At 38.6% G+C, this 23,202-nt stretch overlaps 1 protein-coding gene across 3 annotated transcripts in view; it reads right to left on the bottom strand.

The window, feature by feature from the left end:
- SCAF11 (SR-related CTD associated factor 11) overlaps positions 1 to 23,202 on the bottom strand; it is a 103,189-nt gene that overhangs the window by 38,173 nt on the left and 41,814 nt on the right. For 2 of the 3 annotated variants that reach the window (XM_039355310.1, XM_039355311.1), the window contains exons 4-11: positions 16,064 to 16,141; positions 15,616 to 15,707; positions 14,648 to 14,712; positions 13,103 to 13,149; positions 10,222 to 10,328; positions 6,639 to 6,725; positions 5,872 to 5,963; positions 1,958 to 4,765 (exon numbers count right to left, since the gene is read on the bottom strand). In XM_039355310.1, the coding sequence (XP_039211244.1) occupies positions 1,958 to 4,765; positions 5,872 to 5,963; positions 6,639 to 6,725; positions 10,222 to 10,328; positions 13,103 to 13,149; positions 14,648 to 14,712; positions 15,616 to 15,707; positions 16,064 to 16,141 (3,376 nt within the window). Of the gene's footprint in view, positions 1 to 1,957; positions 4,766 to 5,858; positions 5,964 to 6,638; positions 6,726 to 10,221; positions 10,329 to 13,102; positions 13,150 to 14,647; positions 14,713 to 15,615; positions 15,708 to 16,063; positions 16,142 to 23,202 lie in introns of those variants that run through there. The other variant, XM_039355312.1, reaches the window with a different exon arrangement.

Raw genomic sequence — 23,202 nt, 5'->3', positions numbered from 1 at the left:
ATGAATGTGGCCTCGGGAATTCCCCGTGACCTCCGTGGCGACGAGGACTGGGATAGGGAGAACTCTCCAGTCCCGCCTCGTGCGGGAGACTGTGATGACTCCCCCGTTGACCAGACTCCCAGTGGGGATGATGGAACCCCCAGTGGTAATTCATGAACTAGGTCCCCGTTCTGATTCTTCTCGAGTCTGGCTCTATTCTGAGCCCTGGCAAATTCTTTTTCTAGGGCTTGGTGCCTCCTGCTTGCCTGCTTGTCTGCCTTCCTGGAAGCTTTTTTTGTAGACCTGGCCTTAGAGGCCGTTGTGTTGTCAGAACCCTCTGAACCGGGTGCACCTGACGTGGAAGGCAGGGCTCCTATAGAGGGGATGATCGCCTCTTCCATTCTCCCATAGCGCAGGGCCACGATAGGGGGACCCCGGTACTAGGAGAGTAAATACACTGGGTAAGGACAGGCGCACTACAGGGGGCGTCTGGAACCCAGGTACAGCCTGTGTGTCTAGGTTCGAATCAACGGCTGTGCACGGATAAGGACAGGCACACTAATGGGGATGCCTGGAATCCGGCCCGGTCTGCTATGGATAAGGACAGGCACACTATTTGGGGGGGGGGTGCCTGGAATCCACGCTATAGTGATCCGGATGCGTATAGGTCCACAAAGGGGGTCCTTAGGATCCGGAGGAGCCAGTTAATTAACTGACTAATTAATTTGTTACTTATTAATTAATTGAGTGTTAATTTATCAGAGGCGGGGAGGCGCCACGTCCTGGAAATGAAGTTGCTATTATGCTACTATCCTGTTACCTGAAGGACTTTTTTTGGGGGGGGGAATTTATTGATGGCTGTGAGTACTAGCTGTTCCGGTTTCTCCTGCTCCTCGTGAGACAGGAAACAGGCCGCTGCAACTGCTGATCCTCCCTACAACGGCCGCCTGAGTCTCCCTTTTAATCTGCGGCCAGTAGGAGCTACGAAGATCACACGTGCGCAACGGTGATCTCCGCGCATGCGCCTTGGCTCCCTTGCCTCAGCTTGCACCTAGGAGTCTGCTGTGCGTACGCAAAAATAGCCGCCGCGCATGCGCAGAAGCTTCTCTGGTCTACTCCATGTGCGTCGAGACAAAAGGGGGCCACACGTGTGCTGTGTGGCTGGTAATGGTGTCCGCTCAGCGTTTGGGAGCTCCCCGGTGAGGAGAAACAATGTTCCTCCTGGTTCCCGAGTCTATTAGGTGTTCTGCGCTGCTCCCGGCTTCTGGTGCGATTCCCTCCCCACATGCAACGCCGTCCCTCTTCTAACTTCCACCGACGGAGCTGCAGCTGCAAGCTCCGTTCGCATGAAACTGCCTCCCAGCTGAACAGACAGACCGATAGGGCGAGTGAGGGGTGGGGAAGGCAAGGGAATGGGAGAAAGGAGTTCTTCCTTCTCTACCAAGGATAATATCCCCAGGGGTAATCTCCCCCCCCCCGTGGGGATATTAGATTTAGGTTTCTTTCGAATTTAAATTTTTTTTAAGAAATTTTGTGGTAGTCCAATTAAACTAATTAAACTAAGCCTAATTATTTTCTACCAATTTTGCTACTGGAAGATAATCCACCAAAAAAATAGAGACTGTACCTGCCTAAGAGCCAAAGTTGAACGTCTGGTCACTGGGCGAGATCAGTCAAGACTGGGGATCTTGTGGTCCAGGACGGGCATGGCAACTTTGGCTGACTGATCTGATTGGGCAGGAATACAGTCTCAACCCACTGGTGGATTATCCATCTCCAGTGCTGGAGAATTAAGTATCTTAGGGACTTGACAATTCTGTTGCATCACAAAAGATAATTTAATTTAAAAAAACCAGCTTTTACAGCAAACATCAACAATATATGTGTATACTTACAAACAGGTGTTTGTAAAAATGGGACTTGGGGACTACATGTGAATTTCCACCAAGGAGTTAAGAGGCATAGGAGAAATAAGTACCTTGCTCAGATGCTACTTCTTCTTTTGCCCATATAGACTGTGGGCTTGAAGAATTTCTGCCTCTTCTTGAATAGTAATTCTGTACATCAGCTGGTAAAGTCTTTCTTATAGCCCAACTTGATGCAGATGTCCATCCAGATCTATCAGCAGGTGTATCAAAAGTGAAATCTTGTTCTGCTTTACGTTTGTATGGGTGATGTTCTGGAAATCTAGAAGTTTCATTGCCAGAACTATTTGCATTCCTTGAGTGGGCTTTCCTATTTTGCCAGTGACTTTCAGTTTGCTCTCCATATGTGAAAGCACCCCTGCCACGGCTGCCTCTGCCACGGCTGCCTCTGTCACGATTTGAATTCCAACCTGATCCATAATTTCCACTCCGTGAAGCCCCTGAATCATTGTGCCTATTTTCTTCCCATTGTTGATTTTTAAAATTCTCTCTTTCTCTATTCCTTGTTTCTGGAATTGAATTTATTCTTTCCATCACCCAGTCTGGATAATCCTTTCTGTACTGATCAGAAGAACTCTGCATATCTGCCTCTTTATTTACACTATCTCTTTCACTTTTCATACAGTCTGTTTGTTTCTGCTGTTCATTTCTTTTATATTTATCACTTCCTCTGGGGCTTCTCCAATTATCATTTGTCCATCTTTCCTTCCATCGAGGTGGTGAATAGCCATCCCTCTCATTTCTAGGGAATGAAGGTCCTTTACTTCTTGGCCTAGATCTGGACCTGGACCGAGATCTTGATCGTGACTGTGACCATCTCCTCCTACTTCTCCCTCTTTCATTATCTCTTCGAAATTCATTTTTATCATTAACTCTGTCACTACTGGGAGATCTACATTTGTGCCATGGAGGCGATTCCTTAGCTCGTGTCCAAGAGGAACTTATTCCATCTTTGATAGAATCCTTTTTTGGAGAGTTGGTTGGAGAATCCCTTCCTTCTCTTAAATGATCTTTTTTGGGAGAACTTAGCAGTGACTGTTTCTTTTCTTTCAGGTTATCTGTTCTGGGAGAACTGGATGGAGATATTATAGGATTTCTTTTAGGAGATTTGGATAAAGATCTCTGACTTTCTTTGAAAATATCCCTTTTGGGAGATCGAGACGTTCTACCTTCCCCCATAATTTCCCTGTTGGGAGATGGGGATTGAGATCTTTTCCCTTCTCGCTTGGACGGAGACCAAGTGGTTGATGGAGAATGAAACCGTGATCTTCTCGTTCGTGTCTTTTTATCTGTGAAACTTTCTTTTGCTTCTTTCTTATCAGGATTTGAAAATGATACAGAATGTTTACTATCATTTTGTAAGAAATTTGCTTTCTGCTCTATATTGTCATTTGCTAATGGATGGTCAAGCTGAGATGCATTCTGATCAATATTAAATAAATTATATTCTATAGATACTATCTCACTGTCATCTTTGTTAAACTGTTTAATATCTGCAGTACATATTTTGGTTGATGTATTAGTTTCAGTTTCTGGTTTATCATTTTCAAAAGATAGATTAAGTTTATTTTCTGAGGAAACATTTATTAATAAGTCAGTATTATTTAGATATTCATTGCTTACATACATATTTGGTTCTTTTTCTTCAATTTCAACATCTTCCACACCTAAAGAATGCAACAGTATTTCATTTGAGATATTATCTAGTGGCTCCTTGACTATTTCTTCTGTGAATTGAATTATGGGTTTCTCCAGGATTCCATCTATTGCTGAAGATTCTGGTTTTCTTAATTCATTTGTATGACAAGACACTGGTTTATTTGCTATTTCTTCAGATTCTAGTTTTTCCTGTAATTCATTTTTAGTACCAGTCAATAATTTATCTGCTACTGCCATAGATTCTGTTCCTCCTAGCAATTCATGTCTAGAAACAGCTGAAATATCACCTACTATTAACATGCATTCAGTTTTCCCTAATTCTTTCTCTGGACTTTCTATTATTTGATGTGTTACTGCCAGAGATTCCAATTTTGCTGGCAATTCAATGGTGGGGATACTTAGTTCTGGAGACTGATGAGTAAATGTAATATTATCATCACACAATTGTTCTCCAGAAATATTTAAATGCTGATCTTGCTCAGCGTTTTTATAATGTAACTTGTTTTCAGTTTCAATATCAACTTTTTCTTTATATTTTTCAGTGTTTCCCTCTAGAGTGAGCAAATACTCCTCATCACAAGAACCAGCAGTTTTTTCTAAGACAAGTGAAGGAGGATCTTGAACATATGAACCAGTCTCTAAGACATCTAATGTATTTTGCCCTTCACAGCAGTGTTCCTTAGGTTCCTTCTTATATGCTACATAAGAGTTTTCTAAACCATTAGAAGACTCAGTGTCAACATCATTTTTGTGAGTAAGGTCAAAGGTGCTATTTTCACTGTCTGCTAAATTGCCTTTGTCTAATAGCAAGCTTATCTCTGTCTCATCAGGTTCATCAAAATCTATATCACTAGTTGTTTTTCCATAACACCCAGAATTTCTTAGTTTCTTTTTAGCCAAAGGTTCCTGCTGTTTAACATTTCTTTTAGCTTTCCGTTTGGGAGTTAATTTCTCCAATTCTGTAAAAGAAACATTCACAAATGAGCTACCATCACCACTGGCCTCATATCCAGAGTTACTGGATTTTGGTGAGCTCTGAGACTGATATGAAGTTTCTGTTTTAATATTTCGGGCAGATCGTCTTCTGGGAGTAGTATCTGAAACCTTCCTTTTTGTTCCTCTTGTGCCAGTAGTACCGGAAGTCTGTTTTTTTTCTTCTCCTTCATGGACACATGTAACAACATGTCCTGATTTAGAAGATCCTAATATTTAAAATAAAAACTCTGTTGTGACAGGGTAAAAACAATTATTATTTTAGAAATACTAAAAAATTATTCAGAGAACAGATTCAATTATTTTATATTGCCGTAAGTTGGTTATTTTTTAGAAAAGTTATGTTACAGTTTAATGTACAGTCAACAAATTCACAGTTTAGCTGATGCTAACTCCTATCCTGTGAGCGCCTCTCATGTGTAGCAATAGCAATAACCAGCATACACTTTACAGCTCTCTTTGAGTGGTTCAGTCAGTATATTGCCCCCAACAATCTGGGTCCTCATTTTACTGACCTCGGAAGGATGGAAGGCGGAGTCAACCTTGAGTAGGTCAGGATCGAATTGCTGGCAGTCAGCAGAATTAGCCAGAAATACTGCATCCTAACTGCTGCACTACCACAGTATAAATCAATCACAAATGTAATTGTATAGAAGGTCTGCACTCATTTAGTATAAAGCTATCTGAGCAGCTAATGCTAAGTACTTTGCCCATTTATGGACTGTGTCAGGAGTATTCCTAATATCTGAGAACAGCAAAAACCCACAACTTGCTCCCAGGAATTACATGATTCTTCAAATACATTGTATTCGATTCACTCAAGAATCTATCCATTTCTCCTTTTATCCTTGTGGAAATTCTCATACTAGTTATTTGTTATACTTATCTTTTCAACTTCAATTTCAAAAGCTGTTTCTTTCATGCAGCCATTTATTCTCAAATCCCATGGAAAGAACCTCAAATATGTGAAAACACATTTATCTCTACCAATATTGTACTAAATGTATGGTATAGTTGCAAATGGTTTTTATTCTTAAAAAGTAGAATATTGTTATCCTCTAGATTCAAAGCTGTACATTCTGTCCTATCTACTTAAGTTTTCATTCTAATAAAGACTTATCCAGTTTTTTATATTAAAATGTTCACACACATGCAAAATCATTTAAACTATTTTTAAATACAAAATATACCATTACAACATACTGCCGAAACATTTTTATAATTTTGCAGCACAGCTATTAGGTGAAGGTGATTTAATTTTTACAATAGAACTTTGCTTTATATAAACTAAATAAAACTTACAAAAATAATTTACCAAAGTTTTCCAAAGGTGAAGTACTTATTGAAAAAAATGTTTCTAGAACAAGACAAGTTGCTATTTCTGCTTCAGAAGATATGGAAGAAATTCTGTAAAAAATGAATCCACAATAAAAACAAGCATTACATGAAGGGGGAAAAAATCTTTAAAGTTTTGCTATGCAGTCAAATTTTTTGCTGGTTTCAAATACTTTGGTATCTGTAAACACATAAGATTTGGGAAACATTTTCCCCAAATTAAGAAACCCCTATATTTTATATTCTGATAAATTATGCATTCTTTAGCAATCACTATCTAATCTCCAAAATACCTCTTAACATTGAGTTTATGAAATGTCCTTAAAAACTAGCACTTTGTAAATAGAATTCAATTCATGTAATTTCCTCTTGCTTCGGTTCTGAGTGATTTGCTATTTGCTATATGGTTATAAACCAAAAAGAAAACAAAACAGCACAGACCTCAGAGGATGAAAAGAAAAATGAAAAGGAACAAAAACAGTGTGTACATATATGGAAGAAATGCATATATAATTCTTGCTTCTTTTGAAATTAAAAAATGTTTGTTTCTTCTGAAATTAGTCCTAATTAATGTTAACCACGGCTGGTTTTTTTTTTTGGGGGGGGGAATGAATCAAACTTAATCAAAACCAAATTCCTAAAGCACTCAGTTAAGAATGGGAGAAACCCAAATATTACAGATGGTATAGATTTATTACTAACTCAAACATTTTTAATAAGAAGTTTCTAACCAGGTATAAATTTTACCTTGCCACTCTTGCTAATACAGAACAAGACAGTTCCAATTCTCTTCTCTTGTGTCTGATAACTGCGTCAATTTTGTTGATCTCTATACTGGAATAATTGGAAACATTTGAAAATAATTCAAATTATAATTCAAATAATTTAAAATAATTACAGGCACTTCATTTTAATACCACATATCAAAATTCAAGAAGACCTATAGTATTACTTTGTCAATAAACTCAAACAATATATTGAGAGCATTATATCTACCAACCATATACAAAGGTAACACTAAGGTAGAGATTCTCAAATTTTCTTAGTTCACAATATTTTAAGTGCCTCAGTATTTTTTTCATGGCCCTCCTAGGGGTTCCCAAACTGTGTGCTAGGGCAGCAAATGAACCATTCTACTTATTAAATACTAAAATAGCATTTACTGCTGTTGGATGTTCACTGGGGGCCTGACTTTGCACAATTTGAAAACCAGGGCACTAAGATTCAGTGTACATAAGGGCATATCATCCTTATGTCAATTGAACCTTTCAATTATTTAAAAAATAAAATATCAAAAATACAGATAGTTCTTGTTTAGAAACTGCATGTTCAGCAACTATTCAAAGGTGCTAAATGAGAAAACTTATGGCTGGTTCTTGAAATTGCAGCCAATTTGGGCTTTTGATAACTGCCTCTAAATATGACAGTCCTGCAATCACATGATCACAATCTGCAATCTTCTTTCAACAATTAAACAATTAAAATCAATGGGGAAGCAAACAGGAATCATGTGCGTGATTTGCTTAGCTAGAACTGCTGCTGTTAAGTTGGTGCTTTTTCACTTTATAACCATGTCTGTTAGTGATGGAGTTGCCAGTCTCAATTACAGTTGTTAATTGAGGATTACCTGTATCATACACTTAAAAGTTTGCAGATGAACTTTATATAAAATTAAATTTTGTAATAAATTTGCAATTTTATCTTTTAAATAATACCTTCACTTTTTTCAGATTCTCATTTCATTAAAAAAGGTTAGAAGGTACAAGTTAAATATTCTGGTTTAGAATACTTATTTTCTAAGTTTAAAAGACAATGTTGGGTAATTCATGTAACTGTTTATTATAAGTTTAATGTCCTTCTTCTGACTCTTTTGGAAGAATCTGGCCAGGCACTAATGAAGAGAGAATATTTCATTTCTTCATATGATTAAAAGGAATGTTATATTTTTTCCTCTCTAGTTACATATCCCTTCCATCATTAGCTGTGTCCACTTTTCCTAATCATGCCCACTTTTGAGTGCATGCTGTGTAAGACTAAATATATCTTACAGCCCAAAATTGGCTATTACCCCTAATTGAGAATATGCAATGACTTCTTCCTTTTTATACAGTGGGGCAAAAAAGTATTTAGTCAGCCACCAATTGTGTTTGAACTTGTTATCAGTATAAAAGAAACCTGTCCACAACCTCAAACAGTCACATTCCAAACTCCACTATGGTGAAGACCAAAGAGCTGTCGAAGGACACCAGAAACAAAATTGTAGACTTGTACCAGGCTGGGAAGACTGAATCTGCAATAGGCAAGCAGCTTGGTGTGAAGAAATCAACTGTGGGAGCAATAATTAGAAAATGGAAGACATACAAGACCACTGACAACCTCCCTCGATCTGGGGCTCCATGCAAGATCTCACCCGGTTGGGTCAACATGATCACAAGAACGGTGAGCAAAAATCCCAGAACCACACGGGGGGACCTAGTGAATGACCTGCAGACAGCTGGGACCAACGTAACAAAGGCAACCATCAGTAACACACTGCGCCGCCAGGGACTCAGATCCTGCAGTGCCAGACGTGTCCTCCTGCTTAAGCCAGTATATATCTGGGCCCATCTGAAGTTTACTAGAGAGCATTTGGATGATCCAGAAGAGGATTGGGAGAATGTCATATGGTCAGATGAAACCAAAGTAGAACTGTTTGGTAGAAACACAACTCGTCGTGTTTGGAGGAGAGAGAATGCTGAGTTGCATCCAAAGAACACCATACCTACTGTGAAGCATGAGGGTGGCAACATCATGCTTTGGGGCTGTTTCTCTGCAAAGGGACCAGGACGACTGATCTGTGTACAGGAAAGAATGAATGGGGCCATGTATCATGAGATTTTGAATGCAAACCTCCTCCCACCAGCAAGGGCATTGAAGATGAAACGTGGCTGGGTCTTTCAGCATGACAATGATCCCAAACACACCACCCGGGCAACGAAGGAGTAACTTCGTAAGAAGCATTTCAAAGTCCTGGAGTGACCTAGACAGTCTTCAGATCTCAACCCCCATAAAAAACCTTTGGAGGGAGTTGAAAGTCCGTGTTGCCCAGCGACAGCCCCAAAACATCACTGCTCTAGAGGAGATCTGCATGGAGGAATGGGCCAAGATACCAGCAACCTTGTGAAGACTTACAGAAAACGTGTGCCAACCTTGTGAAGACTTACAGAAAACGTTTGACCTCTGTCATTGCCAACAAAGGATATATAACCAAATATTGAGATGAACTTTTGATATTGACCACATACTTATTTTCCACCATAATTTGCAAATAAATTCTTTCCAAATCAGACAATGTGATTGTCTGGATTTGTTTTCTCATTTTGTCTCTAATAGTTGAGGTCTACCTATGATGACAATTACAGGTCTCTCTCATCTTTTTAAATGGGAGAACTTGCACAATTGGTGGCTGACTAAATACTTTTTTGCCCCACTGTATCTTATAGCTTCTTACTGACTGGTTCTGTCTACTAAAATCCCATTATGGTTTCACAAGCCTATATTTACAGACAGTTCTCACTTAACAACCACATCTGGACTGGCAACTTCGTTTCTAAACAATGTGGTTGTTAAGTGAAACATGTGATTGCACCTAATCACCCAATGTCAGTTCTTCTGCAGCTATTAAGTGAATCATCTGTGGTCTTAAGCACATCACATGACCACAACCTGTGACTTCCTATTGGTTTTCCCACTGACTTTGATTGATGGAAGTTAGCTGTGAAGGTTGCAAGTGGTGATCAGTCACCTGAAAACGCTGCAAACGTGCACCAGTTGCCAAGCACCCAAATCATGTACTCTAATATTAAAGTCCACATACCAAGTTTATTTTTCTAATCCAACAGAATGTTAGACAGCAAGCAGGATAATTATCTAAAGACTGAATAGAACAAATCTGACAGGGAGACAGGGAGACTAGACTAGTCTGGCAAAAGAAAAACTGAACCTGAAAATAGGCCAGGTCAAGAAATGGGTGTGTGTGGGGGGGGGAGGGAGCAGAAACTGAACACATTTTCCCAATGGAATTGGGCAGTGATCTGGAATGTTTCTAACTAAATTCCCTTCCTACTTGTTCTCGTGATCCAAAGCGGAATTATTATTAAGGGTTGGAAAGAATTCCAGAAACCACAATTTTTTTTATGTTGTTTGCTTTCTAATTACCTCTCTACGATAACATATAGCAGTTTGGGAGGAAAGCTAGTAACACAATTTCTCCCAAAAACCAAAACCCCCAAAACTATACTAGTATTTACAATACTATAAAATTTTGGATAAAAAATAGATTTATACTGACCTTTCATTTTGATAATTAGGAGATACATCAGAGAAACTACTATTAGAAGAAAATTTATTATACCAGTTACTTTTGAAGAATCTGTTCAAGCAGGTCTGTCTTTTAGGCTATAAAATAAAGTTATTTATGTTGGACATCCACCATAGTTTTTTTCCTCAAAATCTAATATACATACACACAAATCTTTCCAACTTGAGATGAAAAAGTATTTTCTTTATATTGTACTCATGAAAGTTTATTTGTTTATAAATTGCTCTAATCAAACCAATCTGAGTGGCACACAATTCCCCAAATCTTCACCTTTGTTTAAAAACAAGCACAGATAAATAATCAACAATTGAACTAAAAATCATAAATCCAAATTCACCATAGATAAAAACCAGAAACTGAACTATCAAAACCAAAATAACAATTCATCATGCAGAGGAAGAGTTGCAATAACCTCTTGTCAAGGATTAATAGAATAACCAAAAACCAGGAAGGAGGAGGCCATTCAAACATCAAAGGAAAGGAATAGTAACTGAAAAGGCATAGTTCTGTATCCCCTTATGGGTGGCAATTCAAGTAACATGAAGAGAAATTGTCCTATAAGATCATGTTGGGCAATCAGATATTCAGAAAATGCTGCAGGTCCTGACTTCAAAAGGTATTAAAAAACACAACTAAATCTTGCTCATCAGCTTCATGCAGATGTTAAATAGGAGCAAAACCATCCAGACACTATTGTTCTCCATATATAGACAATTCCCAACATACTCTACCTGCATGAGAGAGCACACATTTAGCACATAAAAAGTATGCACCCTATCCTATACATTTGGTGCAAGTGCTACTTGGAAATTCAGGAGCTGAAACATACTTTATAGTTTAGTTAGGCCATTTCAATTAGTATGGATTGGAAAAATGTTTTATCACACCACACTGATGATGAATAGTGATCACAGATATAGGTATTTTTAAATGTACTAAAACCCATGATAGTTTGAATTCTTCAGTTGCTTTAAATCTTGGTTACATGTATACACATCTCATTTCATGAATGTTAGTTTAATCTTCTCTTAAAGCTCTGAATATTTCAGAATTTGAGTTATATTTCTGAAATATTATTTATCTTTTTGTCACTAAGCATCTGCATAGATCTAACTTTTTTAATTATTAATTTTATAGATTATTAACATTATCAGGAAGATGCTGTGGCCTATACAATAACTACACGCAAGCTACAGATAAGATCTGGATTTAACTATCCCTCTTTCACTAACCAAAAAGCCCTCTCAAGGTAAAATGGCATGGACCTTGCTGAATGGCTTGGACTGTGAGTTCAAGATGCTGCTTTAACTTGATTTTTGTAGATTTCATTTCTTTCTTCATCACTGTCAAACTGTATGTCAGAATTATCCTGATCTTCTGTAATATATGTTCATCTAGATCTCAAGTTACCAAAGAAAAAGATTCACTGAACTTATGGGGCTTATTTCTGACCATGCATAAAACTGCAATATTATCAAATAATAGTTTTTTTAATGGCAGAATGATACATGACATTGGTTGTTGAACTACCAGTTATTAAGTTAATGATTAGACATTATCAGCACCAGAAGTTCTACAGCACTCAAACCTTCCAAAACAACTAATTTTAGGCCTCAGATTAAGCAAACAGAATCAATAGAGAGAAGAGTGTCTCAATGACATCTAGGCTCTGGGCCACCGAAAGTTTTGTTATTTGTTAACAAGTATCTTGAAGTGCAGTCAGAAACATATTGGTGTCAGTGCAGTTCCTGCAGCAATGGGATTATATAGAAGTATTTTCAGTAAGTATATGGACGATGCTCTTTGCAGCATTTGAAGCTTCTGAGTGGCCTCCACTCTGCGGTCTCCATGGGCTTGCCGATATCAAGCAAATTATACAAATCCATTAGGAAGATATGAAGGACATGTGTGATCACTTTTAGTATTTCCTGTTCCACATAATAGCATAATTGGTGCACCAACCAAACCTGGCCAAATCCTGCTGGCCATTGTTGTCTAGCAGGTAATGTGAGCCAAGGATGATCCCTAGATTGCAGGTCATCTCTCCATGGGGCCACACCATCCCACTGAGTGCCAAAGATGAAATAATCCCTGAATGAATAAGATTCTAAATGTAAAGCAACTCTGTTTTGCTTAGACTGATATTGATCAGGGATTCCACTATATCCTCCATTTATTCTAAGATAGAGATGTCTGAGTATCATCTGCATACTGATAAAAACATTAGGGAGATAGCATATGGTTTAAATGTCATAGTTAAAAAAATCTAAAAAATCTAAAAATCTTTTTTTAAATAAACCATTCAATAATCTAAATCATGACAAATCAGTTAGCATATAGGCACTTTGCATTATTTAAATAACAATTTAAAGCAGTTTTATGCAGATATGCTCTGGTTTTAGTGAGACTTCAATGAGACTTTCTTGTAATGTGTGTTATTTCAAATAGCAGTTTAAGAAATTGAAAATGTTTAACATATTTAATTTTAGTATGCTTAAAAATGACATGACTTTATAAAAACAAAACAAATATAATATACATTTAGTGTTTAAAACAAATTATAGATGTATTTATTTCAATTGCCCAATTCTACTTATATTGTATATTTTAATTAGCTCTAATTAATATTATCAAATAGCACATTTTTCAAAGTTAAGATTTCTAAACTCTTTCAAAAGTAGCATAAGTTAACTTCACAGTGATTAGTTTAAATGTCAACAAAACTAATCATGCAATTGCTCAAACATATGAAGGAGAAGAAAAACCTATCTAGGAGCATATTAAAAGTGAAGGATTTTAAAATGAAATAATTTGAAATCTTCATTATTTTAAATATATAATATGAACAAACCTTATTTTTCTTTACTGAATTTGTAACTTCTTCCTTGTTTGAAGGATCTTTATAATTAAAACAAAAAAGAAAATATTCAACTTTTAAGCCCTAAGGCAAATATAATCAATCCTAATAAATTTTAAAGAAATTCTGTTGCAAGTATTTAACTACTGAAAGAACTTAAAATTCAGGAAAAAAAACCTTATTCCAAGTCTCTTTGAAAGTTATTCAGAATAACACATAAAATATGTATTTCTTTCTTAACCGCTTTGTTAACTCAACAAGGAAGCTGCAATTCAGTAACACAGCAATTGCAAGGAAAGGTTTCTGCAAGGAAAACTTTCATGTCCTCATCACACAGCATTAAATGCCATAGCATTTAAAACCATAAGAATTATGCTGGATACCATATAAAACTAACCTAGTCCAACAACTTGTTCCCATATTACCAAGGCAGGTATCTATGGCATCTCTATATGTACAACTTCACATCCAAGTTCCTCAGCAACTGATATTAAGAGGATATTTTTTCAATACTAGAAATGTTACCATTGTGAATGCTAGCTATAGAGAGAGAGAGATATTTGGCATACATTGTTTAAATTTCTTTTAAAATCAACAGTGTTGGAGTAATTACATGAACTATGGAATCTAAAGAAGTGCCATTCGTTTTATAACCTCCAATAATTAAAGTTAATTGAATGACACCAGATGTCAAATTATGAAAGAAAAACTTTCCCCAAATATCAAATTATGAAAACTTTTCTCTATCCACATCTTACACATTATTCATAATCATACAGCATCTGTACAATAATTTTATACACACACACACACACACACACAATTATCCTCTATGCTTTGATTTTGTTTAATGCTATAAGCCATAGCTGAACTATAAAAGTTCAGATTAATTTTAATAGAATTAAACAACAAATTAAATGATGTTATGGTACATATTTGACCATTCATTTAAAGTTTATCATTAGATAAATATCTGATCCGCCTCCCATCTGACTCACTGGATTGAAACAAAAGATTTCCTGTTTCTTGAATTTTAATGCAGGAAACAGGTTACAATGCATATTGATAGTATTTTAAAAACCAAATAGGCTTTTTGAATCACATCTGTCTGCACTTAGATCTGTTAACTGAAGCACAAACACATGCATACATGCAAAAACAACATTAAAACACTTAAATATGAATATGAGCAGACTTGTGTGAACAAAGGCTTTTGATTTTGCAAAGGATTTTGTGCTTTGTGGAAATTTGCTTAAGATATGTACTAAACATGAAAGATTAAGCTATAACACAGTCAATTAACGTTTCTGTTAACTTTTTGCTTCAATAGGCTAATATAGGAAGACTTTTAGAACTGTTTCAGACAGTGAATTTGGTAAAAAGAAAACCAAAATATATTCAAAGCATTCCTCAGAATAGTTTAATTGCGCAAGATAGTTAATTTATTAGAATAACAAATATATTTGAAGAATAAATGACAAAGAACAAATGTCAAAATGTCAAAATAAGGCTAAGAAGTTGACCAAATGACTCACTTACTGTAGTTTGGGTTCCAGCTTTTATAGAGTATTGGTAAAAAATGTATGCCAGCATTTTCCTGTTTTCTGGAAAAAAAAACACATCAAAGATTACTTATAATTAAAGTTAATTTTATGTTTTTTAATAATGTATCTGAGTGCCTTTAAAAAAAATATCTGAAGGTATTTTAACAAAACTATAATCCAGAATAATCTAATAAAAAAAGAACAATCAATAACCCACTCTATTAACAAACAAGTAAATAAAACTAAATTTGTTCTTCTAAGCAACATGAAGGCTGATAGTACATATAATTAGGAATACAGATATTCCTCAATTAGCATCTGTTCAAAAGTACGACCCCCCCCCAAAGTCCTTATGATCTGGTCCCAAAGTTACATATGTTGCAGCACCATAGCAGTCATTCACCCTTATAACCAACCACAGAGACCCTGCAACATGCCCCCTGCCTATTTCCTCCCCATCCTGCCCTGTAGAGTCTCCACAGGCACCGGACCTGCTTTGCTATTCTCTGGATTCAATTTGCTCCTCCCCACCCCATTTCGCTTTACTTGCTTACTTTTCAAAGATCTCCAGAGTTCCAGAAGAGGCTGATCCATGTGGTAGAAAAGCCAAAGTAATTTCTTCAGATGCTGATGAAGCTGTAACAATGTGAGATATAAAGAAAACAGCTTTGCCAGCATCTGAATAAAAGACTTTGGCATTTCTGCCATGAAGCCAGTGTCCCTTCAGGTCCTGTTTGCTGCTGGCTGGCTGGTTTGAATGAGCTGCTTCAGGGATTGGGGTGTGAAGGCAGTGGCAGCAGCCAATCAACGTGGAGCTTGTTTCCTTTGCCTCATTGGGCTGAACTGCAAACTCCATGTTGATTGGCTGCTTCATATGCAAAAACATATTAAAATTGAAATATTTCAAATGTGAAAATAATGTTTTTTATATTGTAAAGATAGTTTACATGCGGTATTGCTAACCTTTTGCAAGTTTTCATAGTTATAGGGCAATTCTTGCCCTTATTACAACTGATGATGTCATCTTTTTTGCATATTTGTTGCTTTATTTCAACCTGCAAAGAAATTAATATTAAAATTAGTACAATAGTTTTCCAATAATTTGTTCTAATATTTATTCTTTAGAAATAAATTATTAATGAACCTATAACAATATTCACTTGTTTAAACATTATTTACAAATACTACTATATATTTTCTAAATGAACTTTGAGTCAAAGTAAGAATATATTGTCAATCTCAGAAAAAGAGTAAAGCATACTGACATACTGAGTTTCAAAGCAGAAGAGGAAAAAACAGGCGAGGTTTCATGTGAATTAAAACTATAGCTGCTACAACTGCTTTTGTTACTGAAAACGAACACTATAAAAACTAATTTTATGAAATAATGTCAATAAATCTTGGAACGTACCTTTACAGAATCTTCTGAAGTATTTAGTTTATATACAACCTTGAACTGTTTGCGGTCCACTGGGCACGAAGCCCTTATCTAAAAGATTTAAATTAATGTTCAAAATTTTAATCTGAATTTTTTAAAAATTATAAGTATATGTTTTTGTTATAATCCATGAGGGATATAAAACATAAACTTGCATCATATTACCCTGGCATCCACTTAAAGTTCTAAGTATTATCATTTATTTTTCACATTTCATTTTTACATTTTAATTTTTATATACTGTTTTTATATTTTGAAGTTTAATAGTACACCACCCAGTCTCTCCTTGATGAAAATGGATGGTTCACAAATGTAAAAAATAATCATTTACATATATTAACATGCAACTTTACATGAATAGACTCCTGCTTGAGTGTCCCAAAGGTGCTTTTTTAATGAGGCAACTAGTCTTTCTTGTTTTTCTTTGAAGATGTTTCGCTTCTCATCCAAGAAGCTTCTTCAGCTCATTCTTTTAGTGAGTCACTTAAGCCCCTGGAGGTTTATCTGTGTTGTCTGTGTTCTTGGAACTGTTGAAGGCTCCACACCCATTTGCACTACTCAGGTGACTCTGATGACACATATAAACCTCCAGGGGCTTCAACTCACTAAAAGAATGCAAATGACCAGCTATCTGCAAGGAATATAAATCCTGCCATTCCCCAATGTCCAGTCTGAGCTGAAGAAGCTTTTTGGATGAGAAGCAAAACTTCTTCAAACAAAACAGGAAAGTCCAGTTGCCTCATGAAAAAAGCACCTTTGGGACAACATGATCTGGATGACTGAGAATCTCCATAGATACTCCTGCTTGAGCAATGTGACTATTATTTCCTCACATAAATAACCACAAATGCTTGGAATTGATTTAACATTGAATGCGGAAAACTGACAATGATTCCATGAGCAAAATAACACTATAATTCCCTCGAATGTTCAGCAGTTACAAAATTTCTTTTGAGTGGGTGGAAGTCAATAGTTGTTCCATTTTTACAATTTTGGAAAGCTTAAGTAGCTCTTCCTTCTAGGGAAAATGGATTTCTTTTGTTAGATTTTTTCCTCATACATACAGCTATAATACATCTAGTAAATCTGGAAAGTTGATTAAATAAAATTTCACAGTCCTGTGAATTAGCACAATGTGAATCTGGGCATTGCAAATCTCTTTTAACTCAAGAAAATTTAAGACCAAGTAATTTCACAAAAGAAGCTGCTAGACACCACAGCGGGAGTCTCGGCAACTCCAGCTGATGTCACTGTGGCCGTAGGTGCAGCATCAAGGGGATCTGCCAGAGTAGCCGCCCTGGCAGGGACTGGCCCAGTGAAGGTAAAAAGTCACCCCTTTGTGTGAAGTTTGATGGGGACCCCCAGCAATTGAGGTTCTTCCTGGCCCATGTCTTGACTTACATGCAGGAGTATGGTCCAAGAGTTATGAACTGATCATAAAAATCTTGAAGCACTGAAAATCCCGCGGAAGCTGTTGCTCAAGCAAGTCTGATGGGCACAGTACTTTAATTGCTTTGATTTTACGTTATGCTACCTTCTGGGGGAGGAAGAACTTCCTAGCAGATGCCTTATTGTGAATACCTCAATATAATTGCTCTAAAGCAGATATAATTAAATGGTTGATCCCATCTTGCCAGTTGGCTGCTCTAGTAACCACCTGAGCACAGGCTAAGGAACTGCAACCTGTAGACAATGAAGTGACTGCAGCCTTAAAGGTGCGCTGCAGGAAGACAACTGTTTTCAATGCCACAAAAATGAGTGCTCAGTTTGACATGGATTGGTTTGGGTGGGAGCTAAGCTATACATGCCAGAGAGCCAAAGACTGATGGTTTGGGGGAAGAGTCATGACTCCAAAGTTGCCAGACATTTTGGGTTTGTTAAAACTTTATACCGTGTTAAAGGGCAGTTTTGGTGGCCAACGCTGAAAAAGGACGTTGACAGCTATTGGCAAGTTGTCTCATATGTGCTTCAGCCAAGCAGCGGCAAGGGATAACTCCAGGATTCTTTCAAACCATGGTGGAACCATCAGCACCATGGAGAGATCTCAATGGATTTCATAGTAGAACTCCCCGAAAGTTCAGGGAATATGGTTATATGGATAATAACTGATTTGTTCTCAAAAGAGGTGCATTTTGTCCCATGTCAAAAGATCCCATTGGCATGTGCACTAGCCAAACTGTTTGTACAGCATGTGTACCAACTACACAGTGCCTTCCAACACATCATTTCAGACTAGGGGGATACAGTTCACTTTCAAGTTTAGGTGAGCATTTTTAAACCTCCTTGGTACCAACCAGGGGCTTAGCTCTAGTCACCACCCACAAATGAACAGGGGGTGCGAATGTGTGAACTCAATATTGGAACAATATTTGAGGTGCTACATTAACTATCTACAAGGTAATTGGACTACCTACTGCCTTTTGCAGAGATAGTGTCATGCCTCTGTCTGAGCCTGAATCTGTGGAGGAAAATGAACTGGAACGGGACCCTATGGAGACCGAGGGAGAGATGTCTGTGGCTTCAGAGAAATGTGGGGAAGAGCAGGCCGAGGCAGGACAGGGCCCTTCAGGATTGGAACAGGAGGAACAGGAGAGGCAGAATTCAGACGATGAGCAAGGACCTCCCCCACCTGATCCTAGAGCATGGAGACTGGAGAGAAGGAGGAAACAAGCAGGCAGTCTCAATTACTTGGGAGAAGACAAGGAACACCCAGAGATTGAGATTTAAGGAGACACTGTGGAGAGGGGCATTTGTCGGGAACAAACGCTGATTCTTGGAGTGTTGTGTATCGTTGCTGATCTCTTGTTCTGTGACTTCTGTTTGGAAACCTGGAAACCCGAACTATTGGATTGACTGACCACGTTAAAGTGGGAAGCTGGAAAAATACTGATTGTCTGACAGAAATTGTGGGTGAAAGGGAGGTTTTCCTGTTCCCCAGACCACACTTAAATTTAGAAATGCCAGACTAGCCTGATATCCTGTTTTTAACTCTGCACATGATATATTGCAAACTGCTAAAAGCATTCCTATGTTGAAAAGAGGAACTATAGATTATAACCATGTCTAGTAACTTTCCTATGTTAGAATAAGGAACTATAGAATGTAACCATGTATGGAATATGTCTTGATCAGGAAATACCTACGTATTGGGGGTTATAAATATGATCATCTATGCCCCGGTCGGGTGTTCAGACCCTTTAAGCTGTGAATAGCCCTCTGAACCTGCGCAAATAAACTTTTCTTCCACAAAAGAGCTGACTCAAGTCTCTCACTTCTACAACAGTTTTGGGAAACTTGAGTGAGGCGATGTTTCGCTGAGGGCGGCTTGACCCTTCGGACCTGCTGGGAAGCCATCTCTGAACAATTCTCCAGGCGCCACGGGGGTCATTCCTCCAGGAGACAGCTGTGGCTTGTCAGCAGAGCCGACAGTGCTGAGAGCCAGTCCAAGAACCCTTTGGGAAAGGAAAGGAGGTCTGAACCAGCTCCTGGCCAGGACGAGTGTAACAACAAGGCAGGCGAGTATGTGTTTAAACTAATTGTACCTTCTCACTTGAAGATAGAAGAGGGGGCCTGATCACCCCCTGGACTCGGGGCAGTGGTCCTAAAGAAGTCTGTGTTAAGCTGTGTGGGTGGTTAAGCCAGTGCATTTCCTATTAGTGACCGTTGGAACGTCCGGCACTGTAGGTCATTGGCAGTGTGTTAGGATGGGGGGGTGTAGCAGTGTTCCCAGCACACCGCTGGAATGCATGTTAAAAGGATTTGATAAGTACTTTAATCATACCCAGTATAAGGTTCCCTATCCAAAGATAACTAGGGATAGGCTACAGTTTTTATGTGAGCATCAATGGCCTCACATGGGTGTGGGGTGGCCCCCGGAGGGAACTTTTAAGAATCAAATCATTGATGATCTCACTTCTCTGATAACAGCCAATGAGGAAAACTATCCTAACCAATTTCAGTATATAGATCAGTGGGGGGATGCAGTAGCAGGGCAGGCAGATGAGTTATTGCAATGTCAGGCTGAAATGGTTCGTTTGTGTGTGGCTAGACCTAAAGGGAAAAGGCTTCAGGTTGAGACTAAAGGAGTGAAGGATGTGAAGATTTTAGAGACTAAGGTATCAGATGTAAAAAAAGAGATAAAGGTGGAAGTAGAGGAAGTAATCCTTAGACCCCCTCCCTATGTGCCGCGCCTCTCCCCCATGCCCCCAGTGCCGGCTGCAGCAGCTGCTGTGCCTGGGGATGGGCTGACTGTTTCTGCTGTGCCCAGGGACATGCAACTAGCTGTGAGACAGAAACAAAGGGGGAGGCTGTCGGCCCCCAAGAGGAAGGGGATTTGGAAGGTCTCTCTGTAAATGTGAGGGGAGAAGTAAGTGAAGAGGACGTGGCAGGATGTACAGCAATTGTTGAATACTTTGTTGACTCCGGAGGAAAGGGAAAAGTGGAAGGCTGCTGATAGGTAGTGCTTGAGAGATAGATTGCCAGCTGTACAGGATATACAGCCAGAGTTGGAAACAAGGGCACCAGAGAAGGATCCAGAACGGAATGCACAGGATCCACCACAGATGAGATTGCTGAAGGAATATCAGAATTTAATAGTAGAGGCTCTTTGCAAGGCTGAAAAGCCTCTGGTGAATATGTCAAAGCCATCTTTTGTGATGCAGGAAGCAGATGAAAGTCTGGAGAGTTTCCTGCAGAGATTGATTGAGGCTTATAAGCTCTATACTCAGGGTGATCCAAGGAGTGCTGATAATGTGAGGATGTTGAATGAGAGGTTCATAGCAGAGAGCTATGATGACATAAGGAAGAAGTTGCAGAGGCTGGAGGGAGCATTAGGGAAGAATACTACAGAGTTGTTGGAAGTAGCAAGGAAAGTGTTTGTTAATAGGGATAAGGTGGAAAAGAAGGAGAGGCGAGGATGCATAAAAAGAGTTGTTGTCTGTGGTGTTGCAAGGAGGGACCGTGCTGGGACCTAATCAGTGTGCTAATTGCAGAGAGGAAGAGATTGGAGAGGAAGAATAGGTAGAAGACGTGGGGGTGTTGAAGGTGGACCCACCACTAGGCTTCCCTTTAGGGGAAGGGGACAGAGAGAAACCCGAGGGTATAAAGGAGATTGGGATAGAGAGAGGGAAGTTGAAGGGATTGGATTGGCAGGGACTGGATGGATGGATTGAGCAAGGACATAGGGCTTTAGGCTGGGAAAGAAAGCAAGCAGTGTTAGCTATTGCCGAACCCCTAAATAGGCGACAGTTAAGGGATTTTTTAGGTTTGGTAGGATTTTGTCAAATATGGATACCAAATTATGCCTTATTAGCAGCACCTCTTTATTTGGCTACAAAAGGGGGTGATACAGAGCCCTTCGATTGGGAGGGAGAACAAAGGAGAGCTTTTAGGGAAGTGAAGGAAGCCCTCACATCGGCACCAGCCTTGGCTTTGCCTAACTTAGAAAAGCCTTTCAACCTATATGTAGACACTAAAAAGAATATTGCATTGGGGGTGTTGACACAACAATTGGGGCAGTGACAGCGCCTGGTGGCATTCTTATCTAAGCAATTGGATTGGTTGGCCACATTGTTCGAAGGTTCTTGCTGCTATAGCAGTCCTTTTACAGCATTGCAATAAATTGACCTTCTCATGTCCCATAAGTGTCCACACTCCTCATGCAATCCATTCTATTTTGGACAGATAGTAAATATGCTTTTTTGACTTTACATGCTCATGGTGCTGTGTACAAAGAGAGAGGATTTAGGGATTCTGCGGGCAAATATGTGTTACATGGACACTTGATAAAGCGTCTTCATGATGCAGTACAAAAGCCAGCAAAGGTTTCAGTTATGCATTGGAAGGGGCCATCAGGGGGGAGTGTAGACTCTGGAAATGGTGCAGGAACTGAATAAGCAGGTGGAAAAACTCAGAAACTACGTTATTGAACAAACACCACCTAAGTTGATAACTAGATGTCATCCTTTTGAACCTGGAGATAAAGTGTGGGTGAAACATTGGAAACATGAACAACTGGAAGGGAAATGGAGAGAGCCTTATGAGGTAATAATGGCTTCTCCTTTAGCTATAAAGATTGCAGAATCTAAGTCCTGGATCCACTGGACCAGAGTCAAGGTGGCAGCAGAACCCCTGTGGACAGTGACCAGAGACCTAAAGGTTTCTACAAAGCTTACTCTTAAATGTGTTTAATGAATATTTTATTATTTGTATAACAGATATTATAGTAGTACAAGTGTATCCTGCGCATATATCTACGGCTGTTCGGCTGGAATTCAACCCCCTACTAAGCCACTCCGGAAGCTGGCTTTCTATGCACGGGAGAAGAAAGGATGGAAGGATTATTATTGCTTTTATATAATACTATTGTTGCATGTAATAATGTTTGTCTCTTTAATCTAGGCCAATGGAGCAAGCCAGAAGAGCTCCCAGTATTGTTCAGTCTTATGCTATAGGCACTGGCACTTGTGATGGTCACCCCTCTATTGGTTTTTCATCAAAATGCTGGAATGGTATCTTGTCTCATCCTTGTCAATTTCCACTAGTGTTTGACAGAATAGTTAAAGAAACTTGCATCACTAGACAACCTGTCAACCCAGAAGCCTGTCAATATGAGGGATATATTCTTAGGAAAGGCATATGTGTTAGGGCTCCTTATAAGAAGCCTCCTCTTCCTGTAACCTTGGAATGTGGGCCTCCTTTATTTTGGGGTTGGGAGCAGGTTACCCTAGTCTCGCAGTTAAAAACGGGATGGAAGGGGACTTATATTGTACGTGTAATTCCAGTGGAGTTTGGAGTCACTATCCGGAAACCCCAAAGGAAGCACCCAGAGAGAAAATGAAATAAAAGGTCCAACCAGAATAAGGATATGCCCCATCCATTGGAGTCAAGGATGCAATATAATTTGTGGGTCCAGTTGGCTAAAATAGCCAACACAACAGATTTTTGCCTTTCTGAAGCATATGACATGGAGAATTTACTGTCCACATGTTTAATACCAGTGTGTGTTCCAGTCACAGTGGCCAAGGAGTTTGGTCACTATGTGTTTAAAGGGCATATAAGGCTATGAAACACTGTACAGCTGGGGTCACATTTCTAAGTTTCTGCCACCCGAT

The sequence above is a fragment of the Crotalus tigris genome, unplaced genomic scaffold (genome assembly GCF_016545835.1).
Source record: "Crotalus tigris isolate CLP2741 ecotype Arizona unplaced genomic scaffold, ASM1654583v1 scf7180000018670.1062102, whole genome shotgun sequence".
In the NCBI taxonomy this organism is placed as follows: Eukaryota; Metazoa; Chordata; class Lepidosauria; order Squamata; family Viperidae; genus Crotalus; species Crotalus tigris.
Note: the sequence above shows the minus strand (reverse complement) of the source record. Positions and strands in the feature narration are given on the sequence as shown.